Raw genomic sequence first — 13883 nt, forward strand, 5'->3', positions numbered from 1 at the left:
TGTCAGATGCCTTAGGAGCAACAATACCTGAAAGGAAGCCAAGTGTTGTGTGTTACAGGCAAAGAGGCAATACTGCTTGTGTATATCCAGTATGGTGACTTTTACACAAAATACGTATTTCTGCTTACCTAAATGAAAAAGGTATTATTTATACTATTTTCATACCTTATTTCAATTTGAAGATTACCAATAACAAGCATAATCTGAAGAGAATGCATACCTTCATTGCTTTAAGGATAAACATAACAATGAGATCTGGGCAAGCAGAATTAACAGACCACTAGACCACTGTGTCCTCTAGCAGTGTGTGTTACTTAGTGTGCCTGAGAAAAACATGGTTGACTTTTATTATGCCTGCCATTTCGAACTATCAGAGACTCGTTTTCTGACCCTCTAGAATTCGTTTTGTCTAGTCTGTGAGAAAAATGGTGTTCAAGTCATGGCATTCTTTTACGGGAGAAATGCTGCATCACATTTGCTGATCTGGAAATCTCTTGCACCTAAAGAGATTAAAGAGCCACTGTTTGAAAGGCACGCTTGTCTGATTTGTTGTTCTCTGTATCCTTGTGCTTATCCAGACAGGATTATCTATAACTGCTGACACAGACTAATACTGTGCTATGAGAGAAGCTATATTGACTCCAGAGATTTGGGAAAATGCGCTGAGCAGAGATTACTTTTTTTTTCTTTTATTTTTTCCTATTTGGGATTTTTTTCTCTCTCAATCAACATGTGTATGGTGCCTCTTAGAATCAACGGTTACTCTTCTACACAGTTTATAATTAGATATGAGGCAGATGTGGATAATAAGTAATAGGTGGATATGAAGCCAATAAAGGAACACGTGATCTCCATATGTTGTTTATTTGCTTTTTAATTTTAAAGATGCAGTTAATATGTTACTGAAATACAGCCGTTTCCTCGTACCTGTTGGCTTTCTGACAAATGACTTTGAGATGGATTTGACCGAAGACAGAACAAGGAACTTTGTAGTCCATGGTTAGGAAGTGATGGGGAAGGGGAGACAGGGAAGTGTGTCAAGATAATTACGGGAAGAGAAGACAAATAGGACAGAGAAATTAAAATTTTAATGGATAGATCAAATGCAGTATGAAACAAAGAAGGATTGTGATTTGACTAACTTTTTCATAAATGTCTTCAAGAGAAGAGAAATATGTATGCAATTTACAGCTCTCCTCTTTTGGGAGTATACTGCTCTAAGATTCTCAGTGGAAAGCATAGGGTTTCTCTGAGTGACTAAATCTTTTTATGCTTCTGTTTTCCATCTGTATAAAAGGGCAAATAATATTTTCCTACATTGTAGTTTAGTGGCAATTAGTAATTAGATTGGGAAATTTTATCCCTTGATAATGCAGGACATAAATATTTAAGAAAGAATTCTGCCTCTAGAAATGACTATTAACTAATATTCCAGGAAATTTTAAAACTTAAATTTTAAAATGTATTGATAATCAATTATGCTATACTGTAGATTGGGAGTGAGAACATGTTTGATTTTTCATTGTTATCAGTCTTAACTGTCTTCTATCATCTTTTGTTTTAGATTTATAACAGCGTAACAAATGGAAAAGGAACTAAATGAGCTACCTAAGTGGAATGAAAAAGAATGGAAAGAACTACAGGCTTGCAAGTTCTCTTGTCAAAAGACAACACTGCAGGATGTCAGAAAGCAACTCCAAGACATGCATAAAAAATTTAACAAATTAAAAGAAGATTTTGTCTACAATCTGAGAATTTTAGAAGAGAGAGATAAAGAGTTAGAACGCTATGATATCGTGGTCACTCATCTGAAAACTTCTGAAAATGCTAAAAAGACAGAGATTAGTGATCTTAGAATACAGCTAGATAAACTGGAGCAAGCACTTGTGAAGGAAAGAAAAAAACGAGAGGAACTTCATTATCACTGTCAACAAAACTTTGAAGACCATAAATTAGAGCTGGAACAGTTTTGCAGGTGGGATGCAACTTCCTTAGAATGGTATGTAGGAAGTGAGAAACCTAGCTTCTCTAGGATTTGGATTGGGGTAAAGCAGTAACATCATTTATAGTAGAGAGCACTTTGAGCATGGACTTCTTCGCAGGACCAGGATTTACAGCTTATCTAACCAATTAAAAGATCAAGGTAGCCAAAGTACTACACTTGCTTAATTTGGCCGTTCTCATAGATTTTTATTTCTCTATCTATACTTGTAAACCTTGGAAGAAGTATAAATGCTTATTTCTTGAGGTTTTTCTAAATCTTATTTCTTTTCTAATAGAACTACTGTCTTCAGATATGATAGTATCTTTGAAATTATTTTCTCTTTAATTTGTCTGTGTGAGAAAATGTTCTCGTTCAGATTGCATTTATAATATAGAGGTGGCTGGATTAGTTATAAATAACTTTTCAGTTATTAGAAGTGGTCTGGACATGTTAGAATTTCTCACAGGCAACTGATTGATGTTACCATTGTTGTGGAGCATATGCAAACTCTTAAGGCCAATGCAGAAATTGTATGTGGAATATATCCTTTGGGGGTGGGAGGAGGAGTGTGAAGCTCTTTCACTCAGCATTGCCTCTTTACTAGGCTGAGCTAGACTCTGATTCCTGGGTTATACAGCAAGTATTTTTCTACACCTTCCTTTTTTGTCCCACAGCTGTCTAGGACAAGGCAGATCAGAAGTACCTGTCTGGACTGCACTGAGACAGCACTTCTGTTATACTTTATTTATGTACTTTACACTTGACTATGGGATTCAGATCGATGTAGCTGATGTGTAAATTTAAAAGCAAAATGAAGCAGGGTATGAAAGTGAGTATGCGTTTAGTTATTTATGACTATCCAGTTCTGGTTTGCAATTGTATCTATGTAGTTATTATATTATAAACCTTACCTAAGCAAATGCAGCAGTCATTCAGCTATATGAAATAGCTATAATATAGAGTTCTAAGTAATCAGAAGATTGCAGAACTGCAGAATATCAGTCCAAGTCTGTTTAGCTATTAATGTCTGCACCAAGCCTGTTGAGTCTTGAAGGGATGTGCCCAAAGTTTGGAAAGATTCATGCTATTGTTGCTGAATTCACTGGTTGCAGTAGCAGTATCAACTCTTTGACTTTGTTTGAAATGCTGGTCTTACTGTATTGCAGAGAGTTGTTTCCTTGATAGCACATAAAACATTTGGGGCAGGGGGTATGGAGCCACTTCTGTTTTTAAATGTAAGAAGATACGTCTGAAAGCTTAGATTTCTGCTGAGCACCTATTACTTTGCTTTTTATTCTTATGCAACACAAACTTTGTGGTGGAGGGGGAGATATCTCTTGTATTTAAGTGCAAGTTTTGCCCTACTTTTCAATGGATCATCAATATTTCATATGCAGCAGTAACTGTTGAAGTGTTTGGGGGAGGAGAGAAATGACATATACTGATGTAACTGGTTTCAGTTGATCATTGAGAGAATTGTTTCAGATAACTGAACGATTTTTTTTGTTTATTAAAATCATAATCAAGGGATTTGAGGCTTTTTATTTTTACCTTTTTTTTAATAAGCTTGCATTTCAAGACAGATTATTTAAAAATTCATTATGTATCATCAGGGACCTGTTTTTTGTTTGTTTGTTTGTCCATTTTTTTAAAAACAGATCCTTCATATTCTCTTAATCAGTCTCCAGGTTTATAAAGATTAAAGGAAAAATAAAGCCCCGAAATCCAAATGTAGATGCTTTTACAATGTGTTTCCTGTTTCATGAAAGCAGTTGATATAAAATATGGTCCAAGTAGGCTAAGCCAATACAGTGGTCATCAATACATCAAAAAGCTTAGCTATTAACACCATGACTATACAACTTTTTTTTTTGCTAATTCTTAGCTTCTCTTACTTTGTTATAAAGGTCTTTCTAGAATCAATGGCTGATATAAAGAAAAGGGGAAAAATTGCTACCTGCCTTAACTTGCATATAATTAGTTACTACTGCGTTATTGGAGTGTTATGCCAAATCAGTTACTGCACGTAACAGTGTACCTGTTTCTACCTGGTTTTGATTGGATATTGTTTTTCATTTGTAAAGCTGGATGCTCAGTAACAACTGGAAAGAAAATAAAAAAATAAAAACCCTTGTAACTCTGAAGTTCATCTTTCCATTTCTATTTGGAAGATTTTTTTTTTTCTGTAATAGTTACAAATACAAATGGATAGGTTTATGGCACTTCCCCGTCTTTCTGGCTTTTTATGCAGCACTTCTCAGCAACGAAAGTTAAGCATTATTAGTAAGAATCATCATCCCTAAATTCCAACTCTGTTACTTGTTTATGCCTCAGTTCTGATGCCTGTATTTTTTTCCATTGCACTTTGCAAAATGCCTCATTGCATACTTCTCCTTTTGTCCCACTTAATTTTCTCTGCAGATTCTGTATTTCTAGTGCTTTTAGCCATGAATTGGATCAAGTGGCATTCTTCCCTTATGTTTTTTTAAATACTTCAAGTTCTGTTGTAACTTGCTGGCTACACAAAAGTATAATTTCAGTTTCTGTTCTAAGGTTGCCAAGATAATGGCTTTATCTGAAGTTTGCTTTAAAAGCTATCCTTTGTATTAATGCAAAATTGTAAACAGGTGGTTAAATATTTCTCAGAATATTTCTTGATATATTAAACCAGAAAAGACAAATGTCATTAGTCTCTTCTCCCCTTCCGCCCAAACATCCTGTTCGTTCTTATTTCCATTTACTGGGAAAAGACATCCCTAGAATGAAATGGTGTAATTGTAGCATGAGCTGCTAGAAATGAATGATGCAATGACAGAAAAAACGAAGTCTAGAAAGTCTATAAGCAAAAATCCATTTAGAATGATTTAACGTGTAATGTAAACACTTGGACCAGACTTTCAGGGAACAGATGTTTTTATAGAATTATGTAAATAAATATACCTGTTACAAGCTCTTGAGTAACAAATTTCAGAAACACAGATTATAACTAAAAGGAAGAGGCAGTTGTGATCCCAATTGCTGCACTACAAGAGAGATTCAAAGTACTTAACCCTCGAACAAGGTCATCCGGTTCTTGTTCTGCATCGATACACCTGACATCTTTTCAACAATATCTGGTTACATATTGAAGATTACTAGTGTCTACAAATATTAACTTATCCAGGTCTCTAGAAGGCTTGAATACAATATATACTTTGGGGAGAAGTAGAAGGAATAGCCAGTTCAATTGGCAGACTGCCATATATTTGAATTCAGAACCACTGGTATATTTTGCTCAGGTTCCAAAGTAAAAGATCAAGTATTCCTCAGTCTCCCCTGTACTCAGAAACTTGATCTCTAATAAGCTGGTAGGCTTTTTATTACTAACTGAAGAAGTGTCACAGGAAGAGGTGACTTTTATTTTCATGTTCTAAGGGACCTTCTAATGATTAATAGCTCTGACCTCTTTTGTGGCTTATAAACTTGGGTTATGAATATAGAATTTGCATTGTAGCTAACTGGTGCAGTGCATATAGTCTGCTTACAAATTTGAATAACTTCTTTAAAATCAACTTGAACTGTCTCTTGCTAATAGCAGTATGTGAAATAGTCACCTAAATTAAAGTGAAAAAGTAATGACTTGCTGTACTCTTGCTATATCAGTTATAGAACAGCTTCTAGGTGTTACATTGCTAAAGAACAAGGGAGAAAGATGGGCATGTTGTTCATACCTGTTACTAGCTTCTTATTTTTAAAAAAATGAGAAAGAGTTGGAGATGGACTTTTCATCAGAACCAAAAGTTTGATTTTCTTTTTGCAAGCAGTGAAACCTCTCATATTCAAGAAAGGGAAGAGAATGATGCATTTCAAACGACTTTCAGAGAGAAATTATATCCCGAATGTACATATTCATACAGCTTGATACATATTCATGGTGCTTGAAGGCTTATAAACAAAGTTAGAAACTATCTGCCCTGCAGAGTGATAATGTAACTCTACTGGCAGTGGAGGTTGTGTTAGGACAAGTTCTGTTCAAGTCTGCTCCTGCCAGTCTTGCATATTGCCATGCTGACCTTTTCTGTATGCTCACTAACATAAACTCCTTCCCTATCTTGACTGTAGCCAGATTTTTGTGTCTAAAATGCTCTACCAGTAGGTTTCACAGCAGATGATAGTATTGAGGACAAGCCAGAAAAAGCTTTTCTGGGAAGTCATTATGGCCAGAATCTATGAAGATAGACAGAGATACTTGGGTCTTTTCTTTCCTTCCCTTCTCCCTACCTTTTAACCTGTAATTAGTCCAGATTATTTTGTACTTAAGTGATTTCTGATGAATCCCTGTTGGTCAATAAATAAAGGGGGCACAAACAAATGCATCTCTAACGCAATGTGAGGTCCAAAAACTTTAAAAAAAAAATCATTCTATTGCTTGCCAGAATGCAGCTTTACTCAGAAGAGCACTCAAGAATCACACAGTGTGACAAATTCAGCAAACTCCAAGGTTGATGCTGCAACTAGTAGATTGTACAGGATCTCTAGAGGTATCGCCAGAGACATAGCAGTGAGATTGAAGAGCAGGTACTATCTTTTGACTTTGGTAATATGTACTGCTCCAGAACTGTTGGAGGGCAGAGGGTAAGGGAAAGACGTGGAGAATGACTTGAATCGTGGAATGCAGTTAAGTTGGATTCCTAGAGAGCTTCACCAATGAACAGTCTCTATGATGGGATTAGGGGGAGACCATAAGAGAGTGGAATAAGTCTGCGTTGAAGAGGGTGTCTAGTAAGAGTATTGTTCAAACCTTAGTGAAATCCAATAGCTGTGAGTTACCGTGACATGCCAAAGTTGAAACAATATTCATTGTTTTTTCATAAGGGAAATGAATAATGAACTGATTTACCAAGGGCTGTGATATACTCTGCATTGCTTGACCTTTTTAAATTGAGACTGAACATCTTGGGAAAAAAAAAAACAGTAAAAGTTTATATACTATGTTGAAAAGGAGATTGAGCAATTAGACCATAATGGATCATGTTATTTTAAAAGGTTTGTTCACTTATGTGCATGATAATTTTAAAATAGTGATTTCTAATAATCTATAGTAAAGGGAAGGTTTGTTTGTTTTTTAATGGTAACTGTTCTTTTATGAACTTAGTTATTGCATCTTACAAACTTACCAATTATATGTTACCATTGGAAAGACTCCCCCCCACACACACAATATGTGCCTCTCTTGGAGACAATCTTTAACGTAAAGTTGTTTTATTTTTGTTTATAGCTCTAAGAACAGCAACATAAGTCATCAGTGTGAGGACTATGTGAGCCTGAAACATGACATGGAAAGAAGACTCCAGGAACTGGAAGGAGAGCTTGCTGGTCAGAAACAGGTATAAAAAAAAAAAAAAAAAAAAGCAGAAACAATGCTGTGTTAGGGCGCCACCTAGCAATCTATCCTTCCTTATTAGAATATTCTGGTTTAAAATAGTTGTATAAGCTTTTATTTTTGCCTTTTTATTTAAATTAACAAGATGTATGATGACAGTTTAGAAAACGCTTCAGACTTCTAGGTATTATTTAGTGCTTGTGTAGTAGCTATTGCTTTACTTATCTGGCAGCTGCCACTTGTGAGGAACTGTTAAGAATGTGTTTAGTAATCTGAGATTGCGTAAGATTCTTTTAAGTATGTAGACAGCACAGTGCTAAGTTTGTTAACCTTGAAACTTCAGCGAAGGTCAACATCTAGAAAGCAGAGGCAGCTTTAGGCCGGATGGGTAGATAAATATACTTTGTGTGTCATATTCCTGTTCACAATTTTTTTTGTTTTGTTTTGTTTGCCCTTCTGCCTCTTACGTTGCTATCATCTTGTCATAAAAGGATAGTCTGATGAACTGACAGGGAAGTCTGAGCTTCAGCTGTGATACCTGGGGGGAGAGGAGGCATTCTACAACCTTTATAGTGTAAAAACGTGAAAGAGCAACAAAAATTTCCCCCCTTATTTTTATATAAAAATATATTTATGATACTAAAATTATTTTTTTATGTTTTTGCATGTCTGTGTTAATCATTACAATTAGAATGATTAATTTTTGGTTTATCATCCAAACCAGTATATATAATATACATTGGAGAGGTAGGAGATACTGCTATGCAATCAGAACTTGAACGTACTCAGCCAAACCTCCTTGCCCTCAAAATGGTAGTCCTGCTGAAACAGCCCATCTTCATCTAGGAGTCTGCCACCCATTTGATTCCCAATGATAGTTTATGAACCTGCCTTAGGGAGTATGAGCACTGTTCACTTGGAAAACACTAGATAATTGGCTTAATTTAGAAGTTATCTTTGTGTGTGTGTGTGTGGTTAAATTAAAATAATAAAACTGATTATCTACTGTTCCCTGAGTATAATGGCACATCATATAATGCACACTATTTATAGTTACTTTTTTTTGCCATTCCCCTTAATCTAACACACTATATTACATCAGCTAGTCAAAATCTGCTCTTTTGACCTCTTGTCCTCTTGCTTTTAAGTCTTGATTGTAAATCATCAATTGCAATCCTGGAAGTAGTAGCTCACAAACACTTTTTCTAAATACTTTACCATTTCAACAGCTGTACAAGCAATACACGAGAAAGTCTTTCCCATAGCTTCCTCTCTCCCAGCAGACCTCTTGTCAATTTGCTATCTCAAATATGAAAATACAGTGGTATTTTTCAGGCCTTTTTTTCTTTCCTAGTAGATCTGCGAGTATTCTCTGTAAGAGTCTTGATTGCAGCCAAAATTTTCCCTACTAAGGACAGTGGATTGTCTAGCTTAACTTGAACAAAAAGCTTAGACTTGGGTTTATAAATTTCTATGATGTACTTTTGCTGTCTTTCTTGTGTGGTTTGTCAGTGACCATTTTTTGTGCTTTAGTACTGTTTTTATCATCATCCTGCAAAAGTTCTGCAAAAATAAGAGAAAATGGTGAAAGGGTTATCATCACTGATTTCATACACACACACACACACATACTGGTGTGGTTTTTAATAAAATGAATGTCCTTATAAGAAAATAGATGGCCCAATTGCTTGTAATAGATCGTACATTTAAAAAAAATCTATATTTCTTTATGTGCTTGCAGTATGTACTGCTCTTGTTGACTTAATTTTAACTTCTTTTAAGACTTGTTATTTTATATTTAAAATCTTTAAATTTGACAAACAGGGCTGAAACAACCTCATTCTGTTTCTTTTTGTGGAGTTCAAGATAGCCCAATCCCATCTGCTATCTGCAGATGATATGGCTTGTTTCTGAATAATGTAGCTAGTTTAAAAACAAATAAAAAAAATGTTCTTAGTACTGGGGAGAAGTTATACTTCCCTGCTCATCTGCAAGTTAAAAAAAAAAATTGCAAACTCTAAGATGGCTGTTTAGCAATTGAGCTTTAAAGCCTGTAAGATTTTCTTTCAAATATTTTTTTTCCTTATAGTTATGGAATCTGAGCTTATTTTGCAGAGAAGGCCATTCTGCTGATGTATTTTTTTTTTAATTCTCTTTTTCTGTACAAGTAATATTAGGGGAACTAGCATAGAAGGGATGATAGATTTCATTCAGGGCGTTCTGATCTTTATTAGAACAGAGAAAAATAATGCAATGATTTTAAAAAGTAAAAAAGTAACAGTACAGCATTTCTGCATCAGTATTACTGTATTAGCATTACCTATATGTTGCTCCCATTTTAGAAACAGCTAGCTGAATTTGTTATGGAAATAAAAAAGCGGGAAACTGAGTTTCGACAGCAGACAAACAAAGTGGGTAACTTAGTTCTATCCAATGAAGTTAAATTATTTTTAAGTTGTTTATTCTCAGAGTGAATGAGTTTAATGTAATCTCAAGTGGTTTTTATTGCACTAAAATTAATACCATTCAAGTTGTTGAATACTTTAAATATAAATTTTGTTTGTTTGTTTTCCCTGGAGCTGTTGTTAATATTTCAACTGTGTAATGGCTCTGGACATCTTTAGAATGAAGTTTTATCAGGGACTAATTAGAATTCTTGAGTCTTATTCTCTTGGGTTTTATTTAGGTTAAACTGCAGACCAAAGAACTGGAGGTACTGAAAGAGCCTGGAATGAAAGCTGTAGCATCACTGCAAAGAGCAGAAACAATTAATTTGAAACTGGAAAAAGAGATGAAATTCAAGGATTTTGTAGCTGTGAAAGATGCTCGGTATTGTACAAATTTGATTATGATCAGAATAAACTGCCTTTCAACTTTGTTCTTCTTCACATACTCTTTAATAATAGCAGTAGTTTCAAATGCATATGAACTGATTCATTTAGTAATATCCACTTTTGCAACAAAAAGAAATAATCCTTGGTAGGAAGTATTTGCTAAGTAGCATGGATTTCAGATAAGTTCTAATGCCTTCTGTCTGGATGTAACCTCTCTCAGTTTTAAAATAAAATTTTATCTTAAAAGTTCTAATGGTTCAATATTGCCTTCTGACTTTACTTAAAGAAAAAAGAAAAGAAAAGAAAAGAAAAGAAAAGAAAAGAAAAGAAAAGAAAAGAAAAGAAAAGAAAAGAGAAAAGAAAAGAAAAGAAAAGAAAAGAAAAGAAAAGAAAAGAAAAGAAAAGAAAAGAAACAAACTTTGAAAGGAATTAGAAATCCATATTGAAAATCTGTAATTTAAGCCTGGAGATAATTACTTACTATGTGACTTGTCATTTTTAGTCCTATATTGACAGATAGGATGGAATTAATTATTAGATTGGATACAGCCAGCACTGACTCATAATTTAAATGTCTGAAGGAACTAGTGAATATTTTTTTGTGTACCTCTCAGATTTGGGGAGAAGTTAATGTATAATTTCACTGCTTAACCCGAGAAATTAAGATCTCTTAAATAGATTGGGGGTATTCTTATTTGAATGAGTCTAAGGAATCTGTATAACACTGGTTCAAATTTAAGACTTACTCATAATTCCATTTCTGTTCCTTCTGTTTGTTTTGTCCTTTATATCCTGTGGGAAATTAAAGAAACAACAGCAAGAAATTTTGCAGCTAAGACCTGACTGAATAATAGTTAGGATGAATGTGTATTTGAGTGTTGATTTGTTTGTTTTATTTTGTTTTGTTTTTAATGGAATGAGTGCCTTACAGTCTTTCTCCACTCTGAGTTGCCTGAACTTTCCACATTCACATTTCTGGCTTCGCTGTGCCTTTTTCCTCTTTGCTTCATGTTCCAGATTATTATAGACTCTCCTACTTCTAGCCCCTGAATCTGGGCTTTGAATTGGTGTAAAGCACAAGCATTTCTACTATGTAAACTCCATTTGTCCTTAAGATTTCTGAGACTTGCCAGTAATATGCTGTAACTGGGCCGTGTAATTTGTTTCAAACTATTCAATTCAAGAAAGGTCGTCATATTTAAGAACTTGCAATGTGTCTACCAAAGTAGTAGTTGTATATGACCTGTAACAAAGTTTTGGAGAAAACGCAAAGTTTTGGGAAGAAATTTTGAACATTACAATTGTGATTTGAAGCTGTTTTCTCATGATTTTATGTGGAAAGGGCTTTTACCTGAAAAGTAAAATCTTCTACCTTCCTGTAAAAAGGGAAGGTGTAACCTAGGGACTCCCTTGCTTCTGAAGAAAAACCTCGACTATATTCATTCCAATTTTCCTGGGTTGAATGGGGAAAGAGGACTCCCTAATTGTTTTACTGGATTTGACAAAGCAACTCCTGAACTGGAGAGCAGGGTCCCCACATGAGTGGGGATAAAAACTGGAGGTGTTAGCTGCTTGCTTCACCCAAGTGCTATGATGGAGGGTGGCATGATGCATAGGCATCAACAGACAAAAGTAACTTTTGACAAGAACTTGGGTAGCTGGCTGCTGAACGGAGGTTATGTGCATAGCTGAATAATGTGGCAATCTCTTTAATTTTCTAGAACTGATGTTTTTAAAAAAGTTTGTGTCTTTTTTGTTTTGTTTTGTTCTGTTTTTTTAAGAACAGAACAGAAAGAAGAGTAGAAAGAACTGAAGTCTTACCAGTATATTTTGGAAAATGCTGAGGGCAGAGTCATACATTTGATTTCCACATTGTTGGTTACAACTGAGCCTTTCTTCCTGTAACTTTTAAACGTAACTATCTGGGCTTTGAAGTTTCTAAATCTGGTTTTATTCTTTTCCCAATGCTTGCTGAGTTAGGATGTAAGAATTAGAGTGTCCTTTCAATTGTTTAATTATATGAAGAATATTTTCATCATGACATGGACAATATTTTACATGGAAATAAGAGAGAAGTTCGTCTGTTAAGATAGTAGCTACTGTATGAGCTATTTTTAAAACACTTGAATTTTTAAGATGGCTCTGATCCTGTTATTAGGTGAAATACTGTTGTTCTTTGTGCTAAGCACAAAATTAAAGTTCTGTGAAAAGCTGGAGCCTAAACTCTTTGTAGTAGTATAAGAAAGATTCTGCCCTCATCTTGAGTCCATCCAAACAGTGGCGTTCTGAATTCAGAACAAGACAAAAAAACCCTAACTTGTTCCCTGATAAGCTGAGGTTAATTTTTGTTTGCAGAGCTTCTGACAATGGTTCTCTAAATTTGCTCAAACAAAATTGATGAGAAAGTAAACCAACAATTTGGAGGGGGGAAAGTACATACTTTGTGTTGCTGGACACCTCTCTTTATTCTATTTCTCTTCATCTTCTAGACATGAAGTACTAAATCATACTGCCAAGGAAAAGCCTCCAATGCCAGCTTCAGCAAAAGAAGCCCAAGTTGAACGATTACAAAACTTGGAGAAACAGATAAGGGAACTACAAATGAGACATAAAGGTCTGGAAATGGAGCTACATAGAAGAGAACAGAGTCACAGTGCTTGCTTAAGAGAGAAAGATGCCCTTGTTGGAAAGTGAGTTCCCTGATTTATCTCATTTCCTAAGCTCTAATGAAAGTGTACTGTAGTGAGATAGCTGTCTGATTTAACATTACCCACTCATCTTCCCACAGTTCTTTACTGAGAACCCCTAGCCTGAAAAATGTCTGTAGAAGTATTCCTTTCCAGAACTCTTTGATAACATCAAAGTTGAGATAGTTTTACAAAAACTTGTTTCTCAGTTTCCACAGGATATGACAATGTGTTTTGGATTTTGGAAATCTCAAACTAGTTTTTAAAATTTAAGGAGTCTTACAGAGGGGACTTCATCATGTCTTAGTTGAAGAAGAATCAGTATGCAGCTGTTCATCTAAGAGGTACCCACCCCTATGCAACATAAAACCCATTTACATCAAATATCTTTTTTTTTTTTTCTGTGAGGACAAACTGTTGCTACTTTTCTTATCTCTTTGCCTGTCCTCAACAAAGAAGATGTTTGAAAGACACCATTTAGGCACGGCATTTTAGATATACGTGACTGCTGCAATCAAGGAGAAGTCTCAGATAGATCATTTTTCCAATGTCAGTGTGTGCAATAGTTCACAATACCTTGGGTTCCTTAGTGAGCTGGGACAGGGGAACAAGAATGGCAAAGATCTCAACAGCACCTCCAAGCAATCACCTGTATCTGGGTAGAAGTTCTTTGTATATTTAGACTAATTCTTGAAATTCTTAACATAATGGCTGTTTCTGATGTTTATGTCTTTACTACTGATAAGCCTAGATTATTTTTTCTCCAGACTCCTGCTTCTTTCAGAGGACTAACTTATGGATGTGCCAGTGCAATCTCATGTCTAATCTTGATGTGTTTAAGCTGTCTAAGGTTATTGAGGAGCATAACTTTTGAAATCTTATTTCAAGATTCTTTAAAATGCCTACCTGTTAATGCCATTTTAAATAGTAGCTATCTGCTAGGAGGCTGGGTGAGCTTATTTGCTTGGTGACTTTGTTATAAGACCTCATACCAGATCTGTGTATGAGGTGGGGTC

At 35.1% G+C, this 13883-nt stretch overlaps 1 protein-coding gene across 1 annotated transcript in view; it reads left to right on the top strand.

Moving 5' to 3' along the window:
• The first annotated feature begins 1583 nt into the window (after positions 1–1583).
• Positions 1584–13883, top strand: part of CCDC57 (coiled-coil domain containing 57) — a 35228-nt gene continuing 22928 nt past the window's right edge. Inside the window, exons 1-4 of the mRNA XM_062592086.1 lie at positions 1584–1975; positions 7242–7350; positions 10033–10223; positions 12670–12870. Of these exons, the coding sequence (XP_062448070.1) occupies positions 1584–1975; positions 7242–7350; positions 10033–10223; positions 12670–12870 (893 nt within the window). The remainder of the gene's footprint in view (positions 1976–7241; positions 7351–10032; positions 10224–12669; positions 12871–13883) is intronic.

Source organism: Rhea pennata, chromosome 19 (assembly GCF_028389875.1).
Source record: "Rhea pennata isolate bPtePen1 chromosome 19, bPtePen1.pri, whole genome shotgun sequence".
Classification (NCBI taxonomy): domain Eukaryota; kingdom Metazoa; phylum Chordata; class Aves; order Rheiformes; family Rheidae; genus Rhea; species Rhea pennata.